At 37.1% G+C, this 21,526-nt stretch overlaps 1 protein-coding gene across 6 annotated transcripts in view; it reads right to left on the reverse strand.

The window, feature by feature from the left end:
• Nucleotides 1-21,526, reverse strand: part of PIEZO2 (piezo type mechanosensitive ion channel component 2) — a 641,878-nt gene that overhangs the window by 152,037 nt on the left and 468,315 nt on the right. For all 6 annotated transcript variants that reach the window (XM_090285823.1, XM_090285821.1, XM_090285819.1 and 3 more), the window contains exons 8-9: nt 17,123-17,285; nt 3,620-3,739 (exon numbers count right to left, since the gene is read on the reverse strand). In XM_090285823.1, coding sequence (XP_090141949.1) covers nt 3,620-3,739; nt 17,123-17,285 — 283 coding nt within the window. The remainder of the gene's footprint in view (nt 1-3,619; nt 3,740-17,122; nt 17,286-21,526) is intronic.

Below are 21,526 nucleotides of genomic sequence, written 5' to 3' on the forward strand. Positions count from 1 at the left end.
AAAAGCACTGCAATGTTGCTATATATATGTGTGTGTGTGTGTGTGTGTGTATGTGTGTATATATGTATGTAAGTATACACACACACATATGTATAGTTTTACCATACACATATCCATTCTCTTAAAGTAGCTCAATGCTAGTATGTTAAAATTGCCATGCAAAATATAAAAGGACAAGTAGTTGAATAGTATGTTTCTGTTTATTATAAACACTTTCTAATTTCTGATGTTAATGTTTTTTATAAAAATCTTATTAAAAAATTTGTATTTATTGTTTTTGAAAAAGAGAGGAAGAGAGAGAGAGAGAAGCATCAATTTTGTCACTCCACTTGTTTATGCATTTATTTGTTGCATCTTATATGTGCCCTGACCAGAGGTCAAACCCACAACCTTGTTGTATCAGGATGATGCTCTAATCAACTGAGCTACTCAGCCAGGGCTGATGTTAACTTTTAATTATAACGGTAACTCCGTCGTCGTCGTCGGCAGCCGTCCGTCTCGAGAGACGATGGTGTAGCTTCTTAAGAGTCTATCTGCACCGCCGAGAATGGCTGTGCAGTCCAACTCGGGAGTGACACGGTATCTGTCTCCTCCCGTGTTGAATCGACATCTTGCGATGACGCTGGAGTATCCTCTCCAGTGAAGCTGAAGCTACAGAGCCTGGGCAGGGTGATATGGAGGGTCTGCTGTTGCCCATGCAGCAGACCCCCCCTCTCTTCGCAGCTGAAGGATCCAAGGGAAAGACGGAGTCAATACAGCTTGGTTTCAGGTGCGCTGCAGGAGTTGCCGGTGTTGACTACAACGTCAAACCGCCTTAGGGACTCCGGCTCCGGATTTTCTGTCGGGGTTTACTCCCTTAGCCTTTCCCCTGAAGAGGTATGCCGCAAGGCAGCGGAGGTTTTTTGGGGTCAGAGTTTTCCTTCTCTGAATAACGGTAACTAAGCAGTGATAAACTATGTCACTATAAAATTTGATTATATTTTTCAAATGTTTTGTCTAATAGATTAAACTGCTTGATTTTATATTTCTATAACCCTCTGAGACATTTGCAGAATTTTGAATGCTCACATTTCAAGAAATAGAAGTTTCATAATAAATAAAAATTAATTTGTTTTGTGCTTTAATATTATTTTAATATTTTCATGCTGTCTACAACAAAGTAATTATTATATGACTCCATTTTAACTATATTAATGTCAGATGGTTTAGACTCACCCTAAATAACAAGCATTTGCTGTGTCAGTGCAATGGGGTTCCCCAGATCTTTAAGTCAGGACTCATTTACATTTTTACAAATTACCCAGGGTCCCAAAGTGTTCTTATTTATGTGGGTCCTACCTATCAATGTCTACCATATTAGAAATTAAAATTGAGGCATTTAAAAAATTTAGTTCATTAAAAATTAAATAGCTATTTAAGTTAATACATATTTTGTTCAAATAGCTATATTTTAAAAAATACAGTAAAAAGAGTGGCATTGCTTGGTGTTTTTGCATATCTTTTTTAATATCTGACTTAAAAGAAGGCAGCTGGATTCTCATATCTGTTTCTGCAGTCTTTTGTGACATGTTGTTTTGACTGAAGTTAGTAAAGAAGATCTGTTTCACTGAGATGTGCAGTTGGAAAAGGAAGAAGTATTTCAATAGTTTATCCAGATAATTGTGGGTAGTTTTCATTGCTTTACACCAAATTCAGCAGGTGGTAGGAACATAAGGGTTAGTTGCAATGTGAAATCTGAAACCAGATCAAAGAACTTTCCATAGTCGGTTTCATCAAATTTGGTTGATGTACAGGCACACCTTGGCAATATTGTGGGTTTGTTTTCAAACCACCACAATAAAGTGAGCATTGACATAAAGCAAGCCATCAGTTTTTATCCACTGGAGTATCTCACCTTCATTTTCTTAAAAAACACATCTATAAAGTGCAATAAAGCGAAGCACAGTAAAGCAAAGTATGCCAGTATCTTGCACCTTTCATGGATCTTTTACCCACACATTGTAATATTATGTGTTGGTGACTTGCTTTAGTGAGTCATACAGTCGTTAAGTATTGAGAAGTTTCCAAACTTTCCCAAGTTTTCCAATATTTGAATTTTCATTCACAGTTCAAATTTTATCATTGACAAGAAATGCTGTGAATTGATAAATTGAAAAGACGGCTTACTTCATTTATTTTCCAGTAACTGTCTGCCAAATACCCACACCTGAGTAACCATAATTTGCCTATCAGCTGCTCTTTCAAATAGACCTGGTGCTTAGTAGAAAACAGCTAGTTGAGCCCACACTTCCCTAATGATTGGTCAAGTGTTTTTCATTGATATAGTTGTCATACTTTAGTATGTGGCACTTCGTGCAGACTTCCTATTTGTTATACAGAGCATTAAAAAGAAGTGTGTTCTATGGTTGAGACTTAAGAAAATTAATAACTATTTCTAGTTCATCAAGGATATGCTTAAGTGTAACTAGTCTTTCTACTTTGTTTCCTGTGAGGGTGTGGCTATGAAGAGTTGATCATGGCTATAGTGGTCCATGCCACTGCCTTGGTTTGTGCTTTTGTATTGTCAGAGAACATGTTAGCACAATAAAAAGTAAATATTTTCCCAATTATTACAAAAGTAGTTTTGAGCTTGTGGATTGCTATAATGGTCTCAGGAATTCTCAGAGGTGCACAGACCTCACTTTGGAAACTTCTATGCTTATGATATCATTATGTAGTGCAATGGGTAGGATCATCTGAAACATGGTTTAATGAGAGAGAAAAAGGACCCTGGAAGTCCTCAGACATCTTAGGGCACTACATCTGTTCCACATTGCTGTCAGCTCCCTAAGACAGCACATTCATTGTTCTACCCACTCTCAGCACAGGACAGCCATGCTTAGAATAAGACCATGTATCTTAGAAAAACTCACCTGCCACCAAATACATCAGAGAAATTACTTCTTAATTCTCTAACATGCTACAAAGCAAAATGCTGACTCCATCCAAGAAATACAAGATTATTTGTCTTTAGAACATTGCAAATGGGCCATTTTAACAAGTAATTATAGTACTAATTGAATTGAGTTCAAGATGATTAATATGTGATCAAAATGTTATATGAATTACCCAATTATTACTCACTTTTCCTTGTCAATCCATACTGTTGTTTCAAAGTAGTAAGAGATAGTTAATTGTATTTATATAGATTGTTTTGATCTTCTTTAAGTGGTTTTTTGAGTTATTATTGTGGCTGGCTACCTAACAGAGTTAAAGTATTCTCTGCATTGTATTTCAACACTGAGACTTTCACCACCCAGTACTAACAGATTACTTTGTTATTTTTTGTTTTATGTTCAGCTTTTTTTTAAAACTAAGAACATTCTCCTTAGGTTTCAGTAGAAAGTACTAAAATACAAAATAGTTTCTTATAACATATAATAGAGCCATGATATATTATTTGGAAGCAAAGGGTTCCCCTCTTGAATAGAGCTCTCTGGTACAGACTTCAAAATCAAACCATTTCTATAAACTGAGCAATTTGAATTTATATATGATATTATATGACTCATATTCAGCAATATAATATGAAAATAACAAAATAAAGTAGGAAATAAAAATTCCTTTCTTGGTGCCTTACTTTTCTCTCATCGGTTGGGTAATGGGTTGCATACCACAGGCTTCGCCTCCTCTCAGCTGTTATTTGGATGGGGCTACAAGCCAGGGCTCTGTCCTCTTCATTGGTCCTCTCATCCTGCACCTGAGACACAGAATAACCCAAAGGACTAGCCCTGTTTCCCAGAGCAGTTCCCTCAACAACCTGGGTGACCAGTGAGACTTTTCATCTTTAACTCAATATGATTATTTTTTAAGTTAATGTATACAATATATGAGATGTTATTAAGATACTTGAAAAATGAAAAAAACTGCTAAGCTCATCAATATTAAATGTTTCTAATTGCTATTAAGCCCCATAAATTATAGGAATATAATATAATGTTAAATATTTATAGCCTCTCAATGTGTATTCTAAAAACTAGAAAGTAGCTATGAAAATGGTTCTTAGAGGAAGAGCTTTCAAAAAAAGTGCACAGTTAACTATGTAGCTCAGCCACAGACAATCTTTAATTAAAAAGAAATTTATTAAAGGCGGAATCATCTAGAGCTTACACACAGTATTAAGCAAGAATATATCTTATGCACAAAACTGTGGCCTGGCCTAATAAGATATTGACTTAAATTAGACAATTGGTTTGGGAGAGATGATAAAGAGAGGGTATAAGGAACAGAATGTTTTGTGTGAGTTAGTTTGGATTCTCCACAAAGATGGCCAAATGGAAAGGTCATTAATACACCACTGATATTGGAGCAGAGAGAAGGGACATAATCTTATGAACCAGTTCTTAGGTTCCAGTGTGCCAGCACCCAGCACTCATGGAGACTCTCAGACACACTGGGTGGAAATTCATACTTGGCAGGTGGGAGTCCACATATCGCATTTAAGTCTTGACACTGATTCTCTCTTTTTTTTAAACATGTATTGTAGACTTTTACTTAAGAACTAATGTTTGTTGCCTGTGAGTTTTCATGAACTGTTCCAGGTCATCTGGGACTATGATATAATATAATATAAACAGCCACTGTCTTCCATCATTGCCCCAAAGAGTCACATCCCTCCAGCCACTGTGATTCTTTTTTGGAATTTTTTAAAAAAGTTATATTTTGATTATGCCATAACAGTTGTACCAACTTTTCCCACTTTGTCCCTGTAAGCCAGTGACTCTCAAACCAGTAGGAGATCATTAACAGATGAATCATGGAAAAGGTGCAAGGGAATGACATTCTGCAGCTCCTCACACATATCTCTGGGATCAAAAGGGGGAAGATTATCATCATCAAACATAGAGAAATGGGAGGGTGTAGCTAGATAACTTTGCAAATAAATTGGAGATAGACCTATAAGTAGATTACCCTTAGTTAATGACACCCTTAGTTAAGAAGTTAATTGTGTTAGATTGTGAACCTGGATTAACCAGTACAGTTAATGGAGAAACAGGGAAGAAGGAGAGGTGAGGGAGAGCTAATAGTGTTAGTATAATACCAGTTTACTTTGTCTACTGTGCACGTGCATGCCCTGGGTGGGCTGTGCACCTGACTCTGCAGACTCATGAATAAATGCCTCGCTTTGCTGCTGAAGTCTTGTGTCCCAATGTTTTATTGTAAGGATTTTTCACAACCCTCCACCCAGTATTCCCCACTCCCCAAGCAATCCCCACACAATTGTTCATGTCCATGGGCCCTGCATATAAGTTCTTTGGCTACTCCATTTTCTATATTGTACTTTACATGCCCACAGCTATTCTGTGACTACTTATTTGTATTTCTTAACCCTATCACCTCTTCACCCATTCTCCCACACACTCCTCTCATCTGGAAATCAACAAAACACTCTCTGTATTCATGATTCTGTGTCTGTTTTTCTTGTTTGCTTAGGTTTTTTTTAGATTAAATTGTTGATAGATATGTATTTATTACCATTTTATTTTTCATAGTTTTGACCTTCTACTTCTTAAATAAGTCTCTTCAACATTTCATATAATAATGGTTTGGTGATGATGAATTCCTTTAGTTTCATGTTCATATCATAGAGGTGCCAGAAGGAGAAGAGGAAGAGCAAGAAATTGGAACTTTATTTGAAAAAAATAATGAAAGAAAACTTCCCTAATTTGGTGAAGGAAATAGACATGTAAGTCCAGGAAGCAGAGTCCCAAACAAGCTAGAACCAAAGAGGCAAAGAGGATCACACCAAAACACATTATAATTAAAATGCCAAAGGTTAAAGACAAAGAGACAATCTTAAAAGCAGCAAGAGAAAAGAAGAGGGTTACCTACAAAGGGGTTCTTATAAGACTGTCAGCTGATTCCTCAAAAGAAACTTTGCAAGCTAGAGGGGATTGGCAAGAAATATTCAAAGTCTTGAAAAGCAGGACCTACAGCCAAGATTAGATTACTCTACCCAACAAAAATATTAGAATTGAAGGGCAGATAAAGAGCTCCCCAGACAACCACTGTGATCTGTAATACTGCTATTAACTGTATGGGCTGTAACTTAGATTATCTTCCTAGCTGCCTTCCTTTGTCCCCAGGTGCCCTGCAGCTAAGGAAGCCTGATGTCTCATTCAACTGAGGGGCTATAACAGCCTTCACCTTGTGACAACATCACAGCCACAGTCACCTGCCATTTTGCAAGTCGGCTTGAGATCTTGGAGAAATTTAAGGGCACTCAGAGCTCTTATTAACTCAAATACTTTAAAGTGAAATGTTTTTCAGAAGTACTGCTAATATATTTTGATTTCTTTTGTACATGTTTTTACTCCATATTCATATGTAGTTTTGTGGTGGAAGCAAACACAATAAACACTTAAAAAATTTTATGGGCACACTAAAATTTTAGTAGGAAATTGGATAAACATGTAACAGACAATAATTTGGATTCCCTATGACCCCAGAAAGCACTTTGTTACAATGTAACTGCCATCAGTGAGCCCCAAAGACAGGTGATACACAAGAACCCTGTATACACGGAAAGCCTTTGTGGCCCTCATCGTCTGGGCCTGTCTGCACATGGGGAGGAGGTTTCACATGGGAGGGAGGATAAGATAGAGCACCACATCTTAAGTGGCATTTTTACCAGGGGTGGACAGACACATGCATCTCACCCAGTATCATTGCACTATCTGACTCAAACCCCATTTACTTTGTTGAACTCTTTTTCTCTTGTGTAAAGTATAGTTCCTCTGAGTGGGTGTCTAGGCTATGGGTTGATGCTATGCCCAACCCCAAGGTTAATGTCTGAGACATTTGGCTTTCCATATATGTTTGTTCACTGACTAAATGAATGAATAAGTGAATTAATGAGTAGATTAATCTCTGAGTGTGAAGAGAGAAAAGAGAAAAGTAGGCAAAGAGACCCCCAATCTAGAAGTGGTATGAAAAGGCATGACTGGATCACAAGAACTTCAGCCCAACTGTGCTCATTAGAAGTTGCTTCTCCGCTTGAGCCTGGAACTTGGTGGAGCCTGACTTGGCAGCCTGGTCCACCTGCGCCTGAAGCTGGAAAGCAGCAGGAGCAGGGGCTTAGAAGACTGTCCTCAACACTCCAGAGGAAAGTCAGGCCTGACCAGAGGCTTGTTTGGTAAGAAATAATCCCTATTAAAAAGTGAAATAGGATTGATCCAAGATGATAGAGGAGTAAGTGGAAGCTACACTAACCTCCTCCCGGGACAAATCTGGAATTACAACTAAATTGTAGAGAAATCATCCTGAATAACCGACTGAACACTAGCTGGAGAGAAGCCTTATAACCAGGGACAGATGGAAGAGGCTGCTTCATCACAACATGACTGGTAGGATGTACAGAGATGTGAGAGTGCTGGCTGAGCTCTCACAGGTGGCAGCTGAAGGGATGGAGAAACAACTCAGTATCCAGTGGTTCCCCCTGAGAACTGTGGGGTCCAAACCCCCAGCTGGGCTTCCCAGCCTACAGCAGAAGTTCTCAACCTGTGGGTCGCGACTCCTTTGGGGGTCAAACAACCCTTTCACAGGGGTCACCTAAGACCATCCGAAAACACATATATAATTACATATTGTTTTTGTGATTAATCACTATGCTTTAGTTACGGTTGGGGGTCACCACAACATGAGGAACTGTATTAAAGGGTTGTGGCATTAGGAAGGTTGAGAACCACTGGCCTACAGCAATAGAGCCAAGAGTAAAACAAAACCAGCTCTGAAAAGTGAAAAGCTGCAGCATTTTTTGCTGGCCTAAGATGGCTGAAGACAAAGAGAAATACAGGGAACTTGCATGAAAATACATTGATACCCACTTACCCTGGGCTCCAGCAGAGGGAAGACAGAGTGGACTAGACATGCTTAAGGAGAGTTTTGGGTGGTGGCTTTGAGGAGAGAACTGAGGGAGCAGCTGATGAGGTCCCAGTGCTGACTCATCCCCCATTCTGCAGGCAGGCCACTCTCCTCCATGAGGCATCAGCTGGATGGGAAGCAATGGCCCTGCCAGCAGGAGTTAAGTTCCCCCACCTGGTGGTGCTTAAGCTTGACAGCTGATCACAGATTGAATAGATCAACAACTGAAGGACATAGGCAAAGATAGTAGATCCCTGGTAGTATTGAACAGGCTGCCTAAGCCCAGATTGGGCGTGATCTGATGTCACCAGGGGCAGATCCAGGAAGTAAAGAAAATGCACCTGTACAACAGTATACAACACTTGGTGGGAGGAGTGATTCTCAGCTTGCCAGAGGGAAGGACTCAAAAAGAATAACGAAACAACCAAAACCCAAATACAACCAGACATCCCATATGACATAAAGGACATCTATAGAGGATCAAGTTAAGGAGATCAAGGAGACTACAACACTGAAACCCACAGGTCTCCTACCACAGAAGGTCACACCACATATGGAGCCAAAGCAGATCAATCCAAGAGCAGAAACAAAGAAGAGTCACCTAAATTTGGAAGACAAAGAAACATCCTCGCATTTAAAGGAAAGGAAGAATCCCCAGAAAGAGTGCTAAATAAAATAGAGGCAAGCAAGCTATCAGACATGGAATTCAAAACATTGGTTATAAGGAAGCTCAATGAGCTCACTGAACTCAAAGAAAACTACAAAGAACTCCGGGGAAACTACAATGAACTTAATGAGACTACATCAGCATTAAAAAGGACATAGAAACTATCAATAAGTGCCAGGAGGAAATGAAAGATTCAATTTCTGAATTGAAAACTACAGTAGAAGAAATCAAAATCAGGCTAGATGAAGCAGAGTATCAGATTAGCAAGCTGGAGGACGCCATATATAAAAATTCCAAGACAAGGAAACAAAATAAAAAAAGACTGAAAAAAAATGAAGATGTTTTTAAGAGAGTTGCAAGACAACATGAAATCTATTAATATCCATATCATAGAGATACCAGAGGAGAATAAAAGGAGCAAAGAATAGAAAACCTGTTTGAAAAAGCAATGACAGAAATCTTCCCTAACTTGATGAGAGAAAAAGCCACTCAAGTCTAGGAAGCATAGAGTGTCCCAATGAAGATGAACTCAAACAGGCCCACTCCAAGACACATCATAACTAAAATGGCAACTGTCAAAGACAAATAGAGAATCCTAAAAGCAGCAAGAGAGAAACAAGTAATAATATACAAGGGAGCTCCAATAAGGAGGATATAATCAGATTTCTCACCAGAAACACTACAAGCTATAAGGGAATTGCAAAAAATATTTCAAGCAATGAAAAACAAAGGCCTACAACCAAGACTACTGCACCCAGAAAGTCCTTCATTCAAAATGGGAGGTGAAATAAGGAGTTTCCCAGACAAAAGAAGGCTAATACATTTCCACTGAACCAGTATGCAAGAGATGCTACAGGGACTGCTTTAAGAAGATGAAAAATAAGACAGAGAGAGGAACACAGGAATAAAGTACCTATCAATAATAACCTAAAATGTAAATGGATTAAATGTTCCAATAAAAAAGGCATAGGGTAGTTGAATGGATAAGAAAACATGACCCACATATATGCTGTCTACAAGAGACCCACCTCAGAATGAAATATCTACACAGACTGAAAGTGAAGAGATGGAAAAAAATATTTCAAGCTAATGGACATGGAAAAAAAGCTGGGGTAGCAATACTTATTTCATAAAAAATAGATTTCACAACAAAGTCAATAAAAAGAGACAAAGAAGGACATTTCATATTACATAAGGGATCAAACCATCAAGAAGATATAATCCTGGTAAACATATATACATCCAATATAAAGCACCCAAATATATAAGGAAAATCTTGGAAGACTTTAAGAAGGATATCTACAGCAACACATTCATGGTAGGGGAATTTAACACCCCATTGTCAACAATGGATATATCTTCCAAGCAAAAAACACCACGGATATTGAGGATATGAACAACATTCTAGATCAAATGGACTTAATTTATATATACAGAACCTTTCAGTACAAAGAAGCAAAATATACATATTTTTCAAAGCACATGGAATATTATAAAAAATTGACCACATGCTAGGACACAAAACAAGCCTCAACAAATTGACGAAAATTGAAATTATATCAAGCATCTTCTCAGATCACAATGGCTTGAAACTGGAAAACAACCTCAAAGAAAAAACTCAAAAAAAATTCAAATACATGGAGAATGAATAACATGCTATTAAATAACACAGGAACATAATTCCTGCTGAGTTCGATTTTTCAGCTGTTTTCGACTTAAATGGGCATGCTGATTTCAAAACTGCAGTTAGTTTTCTTCTTTAACGTCAAGTTTTTCTCTACAGCTTCTCTTAATGCGACCACTCTAGGTTGGATAGAGCCTGGATTGAGGAAGCACTAGTGATTTTCTATTGGCTCAGAGCAATCTTCCCTTGACTGGGGAAGGGTGGGGGAAGACCTTGGATACTAGCGACAGGTTCATACTTGTCTAGGTTATTCAATTACACTTGAGACAGTGTGGTGAGAGTTTGTGTGCCGCTTTATATAGTGAATCATATTCCAAAATGTAGTCCAAGTTCTTGTCTATATACAAGGAATTAGAATTTATTTATTTTTATTTACATATGTACTTATTTCCTTTCCTTCAGATCATGTCTGCCTCTGCTATTTCTCGTCGTAAGTAACTAAACAACCTTGATTCGTTTTGTTATATCTGGCAGTTTTACCATTCCCAGTCAAAGGACAAACATCAGTGTATTTGCCAGGCAAACCTATTTTGCATATCTTAAAGTAAAACTTGGTGATCAAGATAAGTCTTGGGCCCTTCACAAGGTATGCAAGCAGTATGTTGAAAGTTTAGGGTTGTGGATGAAGGGAACACGTGATAAATTGCAATTTGGTATACCTATGGTTCGGCGAGAGCCCAGAGATCATTCAAGTGACTGTTACTTTTGTGTAGTGAAAACATCAGGAAATAACAAGAAAAATAAATGTAAAATAGAGTATCCTACTCTACCATCAGCTATACGTCAAGTGCCTCGCTCAGCTGAAATCCCAGTGCCAGTTTTCATTGAAAAACAGGAGTATGGTGAAGAACCAAGTGACAGCAATGATGATGATTTTGAAATTGAAGATGACTCAGTTCATAAGGGATTTGATCAGCATGAGTCAAATGATTTGGCATGAGATTTGGGACTATCCAAAAAGGCTTCAGAACTCCTACCATTAAGACTGCATGAGGAAAATTTGCTTGAAAAAGGAGCAAAGTTATCCTACTTTCGATCAAGAGAAAGTGCATTTTTGTAGTACTTTCAAAGTGATGGTGATAACATACATGGTTTAATGGAGGAATAGGGAATTCCAATCTAGAATGCAACTGAATGGCGACTGTTCATCGATAGCTCAAAGCAGAGCTTGAATTGTGTCCTCCTCCACAATGGCAATTTATTTGGTGCAGTCCCAATTGGCCATTCAGTTTGTTTTTGTGAAGAATATGAAGACATAAAGAGAGTCATTGATCTGTTGCAATATCACGAGAACAATTGGATCATTTGGGTTGACCTTAAAATGGTCTGCTTCCTTCTTGGACAACAACACAGATATACCAGGTATCCCTGTTTTTTTGTGTACACTGGACAGCAGAGCTCATGAGCAGCATTGGGTGGAGTCAAATTGACCTCCAATATCTGACCTCAAACCTGGTGATCCAAACATTCTACATGAGCCATTTGTTGACAGAAAGAACATTATATTCCCACCTCTGAACAATGAACTGGGTCTAATGAAGTAATTTGTTACAGCTTTGCCAAATGAATGAGACTGTTTCAAATATCTCATTTTAGCATTTCCTAGTCTGTCATTTGGAAAGATAAAATACATTAATATGTATGTCTGGTAGCAGAACTTTACTACTCGTACACAATTAGACTTACAGTAACAATGTATAGCCTTTATGTGAATAAAATAACTCTAAATAAACAGTCTATTGAGGTAATTTTTTAAATTCTCTATTGTATGTACCTTTTGTATAATTTTTGGGACAAAGGGATGGTATTCTGTACCTTAAAAAGTTGACATGATAGAAAAAAACGGGGGTCATTTTTGGATTTAGATGCCAAAAGTTAGTCAAAAACAAGTGTCAGATCTAACTCAATGAAAATTGTGTTCTCCAGTGTAATGAATGGGTTAACAATGACATCAGAGAAGAAATCACAAAGTTTATGAAAACAAATGATAATGAAAATACAACATCCCAAAACCAATGAACACAGCTGAGACAGTCTTGAGAGGGAAGTTCATAGCAATACAAGCTTCTCTAAAATGTATATAAGAATATCAAATAAACAAACTAACCCTACAGCTACAAAAATAGAGGAACAACAAAAAGCAAAGCCCAGAGATAGTATATGGAAGGAATAAATCTAGATCAGAGCAGAATTAAATTAAATGATATAAAGACTAAAAAAAGAATTCAAAAGATCAATAAAACCAGGAGCTGGTTCTTTGAAAAGATAAACAAAATTGACAAGCTTTTAACTGGACTCATTAAGAAAAAAATAGAGAGGGCCCAATCAAATAAAATCAGAAACAAAAGTGGAGAAATTAGAACCACTAGCACAGAAATACAAAAGATTGTAAGATATTACTATGAACAACTATATGACAAGAAATTTGACAACCTTGGTGAAATGAACAAATTTCTGGAAAATATAATCTTCCAAAACTGAATCAGGAAGTAACAGAAAGCCTGAATAGACTGATAGCAACTAGTGAAATTGAAGCAGTAATAAAAAACTTCCAGCACACAAAAGTCCAGACCGATGGCTTCAGAGAGTTATTTTACCAAACATTTAGAGAAGAGCTAACTCCTATCTTTCTCAAACTATTCCAGAAAATCCAACAAGAGGGAAGACTCCCAAATTCTTTTGATGAGACCGGTATCATTCTAATTCCTAAACCTGGTCAAGACACAACAAAGAAAGAAAACTACAGGCCAATATCACCGATGAACATACATGCTAAAATTCTCAACAAAATATTGGCAAACCAGGTCCAGCAACAGATTGAAAAGATCACATACCATGATCAAGTGGGATTCATCCCAGGGATGCAAGGATGATTTAATATTTGCAAAGCAATAAATGTAATACACCAATAAGCATTTGATAAAGTACAACACCCATTTATGATAAAAACACTCAGCAAAGTGGGAATAGAGGGAGCATTACTCAACATAATAAAGGCCATATGTGAGAAACCTGCCAACATCATACTCAATGGGCAAAAAGTGAAAGCTTTCCCCCTGTGATCAAGAACAAAACAAGGATGTCCTCTCCCACCACTTCCATCAACATAGTTTTGGAAGTTCTAGCTACAGCAATCAGACAAGAAGAAGAAATAAAAGGCATCCAAATTGGAAAACAGGAAGTAAAATTGTCATTATTTGCAGACGTTGTGATAGTATACATAGAAAACCTTACAGACTCCATTAGAAAACTACTTGACCTAATACGTGAATATGGAAAAATAGCAGGGTACAAAGTCAATATTCAGAAATCAAAGGCATTTCTACACACCAACAATAAAATATCAGAGACAGAAACTAGGGGAAAAAAACACATTTGCTATAGCAACAAGAAAAATAAAGTACCTAGGAATAAACTTAACCAAGGAGGTAAAAGAGCTGTACTCAGAAAACTACCGAATACTGAAGAAAGAAATTAAGGAAGATACAAAAAAATGGAAGCATATAGCATGTTCATAGATGGGAAGAATTAACATCATTAAAATGTCCATACTACCCAAAGCATTTTATAGATTCAATGCGATCCCTATTAAAATACCAGTGATATATTTCACAGACCTAGAACAAATACTTCATAAATTTATTTGGAACCAAAAACAACCCCACATAGCCTCAGAAATCTTGAGAAAGAAGAACAAAGTAGGAGAAATTGCAATACCCAATATCAAACTATACTACAAAGCCACTCTAATCAAGCAGTCTGGTACTGGCATAAGAACAGACATATAGGTCAATGGAACAGAATAGAGAGCACAGAAATATACTCAGGTCTCTATGGTCAATTAATATTAAACAAAGGGGGAGGGAGCATAAAATGGAGTGAAAATAGCCTCTTCGAGAAATGGTGTTGGGAGAACTGGACAGGGACATGCAAAAAAAAATGAAACTAGACCACCAACTTACACCACACGCCAGAAAAAGCTCAAGATGGATCAAAGACTTAAATGTAAGCTGTGACATCATAAAAGTCATAGAGGAAAATATAGGCAGGAAAATTTCAGTTATCCCACATAGCAATATTTTTTCTGATATAGCTCCTAGGGCAAGAGAAATAAAGGAAAGAATAAACAAATGGGACTACATCAAATTAGAGTTTCTGCTCAGCAAAAGAAAACATCAGCAAGATGAAAAGTGAACTAAGCATATGGGAATATATTTTTGCCAATGATACCTCAGGCAAGGGTTTGATCTCTAAAACATATAAATAACTTATATGACTCAACACCAAGAAAAGAGACAATCCAGTTAAAAAATGGGCTGAGGACCTGAACAGACACTTCTGCAAGTAGAACATACAGAGAGTCCAAAAGCATATGAAAGAATGCTCAACATCAATGGCCATCAGAGAGGTGCAAATTTTAACCACAATGAGATACTACCTCACACCAGTCAGAATGGCCATCATTAACAAATCAACAAGCAACAAGTGCTAGAGAGGTTGTGGAGAAAGGGGAACCCTAGTGCACTATTGGTGGGAATGCAGACTGGAGCAGCCACTAGGAAAACAGTATGGGATTTCCTCAATAAACTAAAAATGGAACTGCCTTTTGATCCAGCAACTCCAGTGCTGGGATTATACTAGAAGATTCATGAAACCCCAATTCAAAATAACTTATGCACCCCTATGTTCATAGCAGTGCTATTTACAATAAGCAAGTGTTGGAAACAGCCTATGTGCCCATCAGTGGACGAGTGGATAAAAAAACTGGTACATTTACACGATGGTATACTACGCAGCAGAAAGAAAGAAGGAACTCCTACCTTTTGCGATAACATGGATGGAACTGGAGAATATTATGCTTAGCAAAATAAGCCAGGCAATGAAAAACAAATACTGTATGCTCTCACTTAATACAGGAAACTAATGAAAAAAACAAACAAATGACCAAAATAGAACCAGAGGCATGTAAACAGGGAACAGGCTCACAGTGACAAGAGGGGATGAGGGAGGGGGGAAAGCAGGGAAAAAAGGGGGAGGGTCTAGTCAAGAAATTAGTATAAATGACACATGGACAAGGACAACAGTGTTGGGATTGACTATGGGAGAGGGGGGAGGTGGCCAGGGCAGGGGAGAGCAATGGGGGAATAAATGGGACAATTATAATAGAAAAACAATAAAAAGTTTAAGAAAATTAATAATACAAAAAATAAAATAAAATTCCTTTTTGGAACTAAAATAAAATGAAGAAGTCACTTGTAACCTGTGGACCCTCTTCTGACAGGTGGTGGATGATAGGTGTGATGACCCAGTCTGTACTATTGGGTTGGCCAAAAAGTTCCCTTGTTTTTTTCCCCTAAGATGGCTCTGGTAGGGACTAGTTGTCTTTAACTTCATTAAAAACAATCTTATTAAATTATATGTGACAGCTGTCATATCAATGTACATTAAAAATCCCAAAATTGGTAAAATTTTATGTAGCCATTTTAATATTGAAGATGGAAGAAAATATGCAACATTTTTGGCATATTATGATTTACAATTCCAAGAAAGGTAAAAATGCAACTGAAACAGAAAAAAAAATTGTGTAATGTATGGAGAAGATGCTCTGACTGATCAAACATGTCAAAAGTGGTTTGCGAAGTTTCATGCTGGAGATTTCTGCTGGACGATGCTCCACAGTTGGTAGTCCAGTTGAAGTCGATAGCGATCAAATCAATACATTAATTGAGAACAATCAACATAATACTATGTGGGAGATATCCACCATACTCAAAATATCCAAATCAAAAAGGTTATTGGAGAAAACGAAAAATGTATTCTTTATTTTATGGAAAAAACTGAATGGACTATTTGGCCAACCCAACACTTGCCTCTGTCATGTACCAATAAGCTGCCTTACCACTGAACTTTTTTTTGAAGTAACATTTTATCTACTATAAAAATGTCTAACTTCTACAAAGTCCACAAAGAGTCAAAATCTAAAAAGTCAAAGATTTGTAAAAATTGCACAAAACCTATAGTATTTGGGAAAAGAGGTAGGATTTATATTAAGTAGCAATTTTAAAAGTAATGTTTTCTACAATCTATTACACACTAACATATACACAATAATTGATAACTTGATAAAACCAGTGTCTGAAAAAGCAGTTCAGTATTTCCTAAGCAGATTTTCCCTCACAGATATTGTATAGTGTCACTGTTGATGCTGCACAAGTACAATTAAACAATGTTTAATTAAAGAGATTTTCTCCCTCAAAACATGTTTTAACCATCAAAGCAACTGAGCTTCTTACAAACATTTAGGTCCTATCATTCCATCAGTTATTAGAAGTTAGAGGTCTGAGAAATTTGGAAAACTCCAGTCACCGTGATAACAGAGTATATTATAGTCCCCGAGACCCTAGCTTTGTTGTCAAACATGAGTTTGAATGATTTCTACTGTTCAGTAGTATGTGATTTCAGACCACTTTACCACTCTGCTCTCTTTTTTCTCATCTCTAAGATGGGCACAATACCTGTTCTCCAGAGTTAGGTGATGGAGTGATAGAGACAATGCATATAAACAGCCTAGTATATGGCCTGGCACTTAATAGGTGCTCAATGAAAATGACTTTTCCACTTTCCTCATCACCTACCATTCCTTCAGCAGCACGTGTTGACATAAAGGGGAGTTAATCTTTGTTCTGAGTGTATTCATACTTAGTACTCTTTATAGAATCAAAAAAAAAAAAAAAACAACTATAATCAGAACACTATAGTTATTTGGGAATTTAGTATTGATTAGTGAACAGTCGATGGAATGAACCATTCCACCTGGAGTTTCCAGGTTACTTTGCAGGCAAGATCACAAAAACCTTTTTTCTCCTTACATGGGGCTCCTGTAGCCAGATGCGGATCAAAGTTGCCAGAGTGTAGTACATCACTAGCAGAAGGATAGGGTTGGCATGGTGATGCCACGACAAGTCTGGGTTTGCCATGATCTTCCATGTGCTGGAACAGTCTGTTTGAATTACTGATCTGATACCAAACAACCTGTTTAAAAAAAAAGAAAAATAGTCAAAAGATATAACAAAGAACTATGTCCCTAACAAAAAAAAAAAATCTTGTTTTTAGTACATTCACGAACTCTTCCTAGGTTAATTGATATTATTCCAGCTATATTATCACTCTTCTGTGTTATAACTATATCTTTAAACAGTATATGTATTCATATGTAATACATATTTTAAAATCATATATGTGTATTAGTATGCGTGTGTATATAAATGATGCCAACATTAGCCAGGTGATCTTTACATTGGTTCAAAAATCTAGCTAATACTAAATCTTTGCACACATATTAGAAACTTACATTTCTTTCTCTTTTATTTTTTAATTACAGTTTACATTCAACATTATTTTTCTTAGCTTCAGATGTGTAGCATAGTGGTTAGACAACCATATACTGTGCATTATAAAGTGGTTCCTCTGATATTTCAAGTACTCACCTGGCACCATATGTAGTTATTTAGTTATTCCAATATTATTGACTATATTCCCCATGCTGTGCATTACATACCCAGAACTCTTATGTAACTATGAAATCTAATAGAATTTGTAGTTCTTAATTCTTTCAGCTTTTTAACCCATCCCCTCTTCCTTCTGACAACCCTCAGTCTGTTCTCTGTATCTATGAGTCATCTGTTTCTCTTTTGTTTGTTCCTTTATTTTGCTTTTTAGATTCCACATATAATTGAAATCATATAGTATTTGCCTTTCTCTGTCTGACCTACTTAACTTAGCATAATACTCTCTATGTACATCCATGCTATTGCAAGTGTTCTCTCTCTCTTTTTTCCCCCCAAAGAGTCTGAATACTACAAAAAGAATTGCTAGGTAAGGTGGGGAGTTTGTAACTGAAGTTTCACATTTTTTTCTGGCACTCCAATTTCAGGATGCTATGCAATATCTGACCATTATTTAATTTACTTAACTTATTAAGGTGGACCTCCCAGAATCCAGGATTATTTCTCAATATTGGCAATACACAGAAAGGTAATATCATAGTACCTGCCTTCCAGGAACTTCCTCTTGATCCAACTATAATGATGTGATATATTAGTTTGGTGAAAGCAAGGTGTTATGGAAACCCTTTCTGTCTGTGGGTGTGTGGGATGCATGCTGGATAGGGTAGTCAGGAAGAAGAATGCTGGATGTTGAGACAATAAAAAAGAATAGATAAGTAAATAAGAGAAAAAGGAAATCCTGAAAGATTGGTGAGATGTCAGGCTGTGAGACTGGGTTGGGTAGGGAGAGTCAAAAGCTGACACAATGAGAGAAAAAACTCTACTTTGTTGTTGATCCATCACTGGATAGTTATAAACTTCATTATTTCATGATGATTTACACACAACAGTTAGTGTCTTTACAGAAGTCCTAGCCCCAATTTATTGAATAAGAATACCTCTATTGTCCAAATTTATCAGTCAATAAAAGCACAAAAAACAACTGTCTTAAATGTCTCCAAAGAAATGTCAGCTTACCTGAGAAGCATATGGTGGCACAACTATGGAGTAGTAAATTCTCATTTATTGTTTATTTAGAAGAAGAAAGACAAAGCATTTCTCTTCTGTGTATTTGGCATATCCTTGTTTACCTTGGACCCTAGGCCCATATCTACCAATAACAAACACAGCATTTGGTAGGTGGCTGTGATTACATTCCTTATGAAACCTAATAGAATTGGGAGTGGGCAGGTCATGTAAGCATGGGAACAAAGACAGGACATTTTTCAAAAGTTGTTAAGATGAATGTTTCATATATCACAAGATCTTCTATTCTGCCGAAGATAGCTGCTCCCTGCATGATCAGGGACAGTTTCCAGTAGACATATCAGAACTGTGGTACACACTCCTGCTTTGGTACCTGGCTCATCTTGGTCTACTATTTCATGGCCAACATCCCTGTCCATAGAACTGATCCTTACCTTCTGCTGAATTACAATGCAAAGCGTGGTCTCTAATTTCTCTGCCTCTACATTGTGACCATTGCCAGAGTTACCTTCAGAAAACTCAGGTTCAGTGTGTCACATTCCTCTTCTGTCTCCTATCCTCCACTGCCTGGAGAATAACCCCAAGTCCCAGCAAAGCATCTCCAAGGTCTTCAGCAAGCTTGTCTCCACCTGTTTCTCTAGAAATTCTATTATTTCTAGTTTATGTGCTTTTTTCTCTGCCAAGTTTGATTTTGATTCCTTCAGAAAAGAATGTGTTGTCATTTTGCCTTGATGGAAGTGCCTAGTATATAGCAGGCTTTAAATGTAAAATTACCTACTTGAATTAAAAGCACAAAGACTAACTTTGTAACGTGAAGTTATAGCAGATGATCATGGGTATAGTAGAAGTAGAGACTAAGAGATGTCAAAGTTCCTGCTTTTAAAAAACAAAAGGAGAAAGAAAGGATGGGAAAGAACTGTGGATACACAAGAGCATTTTAGAATACTTAGAAAAACGTTATGATCTAAACCCCAACATCCATGATTTTTGTGCTCTTGGTCTGGGAAATAAGAATACAGAAGAAGAGTATAACAATGGCACCACAAGAACACTTTGACTTATCTGAAGTCTACTTGTATCATATGTAGCAGATAATCACTTTTATTCTCTGCAGGCTGCCAATAAGAATCTTTCACTTTACCGTCTGGGAGGATCAATAAATAAATGTATATAAATAAGAAACAAAACTCTGTTTAAACCCAAGAATGCAAGAATTCTAATTAAGAAACAATAAGACATTGGGATATCCAATATAACAAAATATGGAGCAGCATGATGATTACTTCAAAATCCTACAACTGTACTTTATTCTGATTATTATATATAAAAATTCCTCCTACAGTTTTTGATAAATGAAGACAGACATCACAGCTACAGGAAGTATCTTTCATCACATCATGGTGGTAATTCCCCCTTCGTAGGCCCAAGCACACAGCTGACTCTCAGCTCTCTTGAGGCTCCACGAGCTTATTTTCAACATCTCTCTGTCTCCCATAGAGCTCTTGCTGCACATTTTCTTTCCTCTCCTTCCAAAGCACTTGTAACATCTTACAACACATGGTGATTATGAATTGGCAGGGTATTTGTTTCTACTTGTATATGTTGGCAAATTCATAAAACTTCCACCTGTTTACAGGCTCACTCCAGATCACATCTGCTCATCTGCTTCGTCTTTAGTAATACAGAAACCTAGCCATCTGCGAGAATTATATAATACTGAAAATAACACCATACTATAGGAAAAATTAACATTGGTAAAATACACATACATAAAATTTGTGATCTTAATTTTTTAACCGGTATTAAATATATTTGCATTGTCATAAAACCATCACTACCCATCTCCAGAACTTTTTCATTTTCCCAAACTGTAACGTACCAATTAAATAATAACTCCCCTTTCCCCACTCCCCTCAGCTCCTGGAAACCACCATTTTACTTCCTGTCTCAAAGAAGTTGATTACTGGAAAACTACAGTCTTCCCAAACTGAATCAAGAAGAAGCAGAAAGTCTGAATAGACCAATAACAGCTAGTGAAATTAAAGTAGTAATCAAAAAACTCCCAGCACACAAAGGCCCAGGACTGGATGGCTTCACAAGTGAATTTTACAAAACATTTAGGAAAGAACTAACTCCTATCCTCCTCAGACTATTCCAAAAGATACAAGAAGAGGGAAGACTCCCAAACTCGTTCTATGAAGCCAGTATAACCCTAATTGCAAAACCAGGTCAAGAAACAACAAAGAAAGAAAACTACAGACCAATATCGCTGATGAACATAGATGCTAAAATCCTCAACAAAATATTGGCAAACCGGATCCAGCAACACATTAGAAAGATCATACACCACGATCAAGTAGGATTCATCCCAGGGATGCGAGGATGGTTTAATATTTGCAAATCAATAAACGTGATACACCACATAAACAAAATGAAAGACAAAAACCACATGATCCTATCAATAGATGCAGAAAAAGCATTTGATAAAGTACAACACCCATTTATGATAAAAACTCTCAGCAAAATGGGAATAGAGGGAGCATACCTCAACATAATAAAGGCCATATATGAGAACCTGAAGCCAACATCATACTTAATGGGCAAAAACTGAGAGCATTCCCCCTGAGATCAGGAACAAGACAAGGATGTCCGCTCTCTCCACTCCTATTCAACATAGTCTTGGAAGTTCTAGCCACAGCAATCCGACAAGAAAAAGAAATAAAAGGCATCCAAATTGGAAAA

This window comes from Furipterus horrens, unplaced genomic scaffold (assembly GCF_987537825.1).
Source record: "Furipterus horrens unplaced genomic scaffold, mFurHor1.1.pri manual_scaffold_8, whole genome shotgun sequence".
Classification (NCBI taxonomy): Eukaryota; Metazoa; Chordata; class Mammalia; order Chiroptera; family Furipteridae; genus Furipterus; species Furipterus horrens.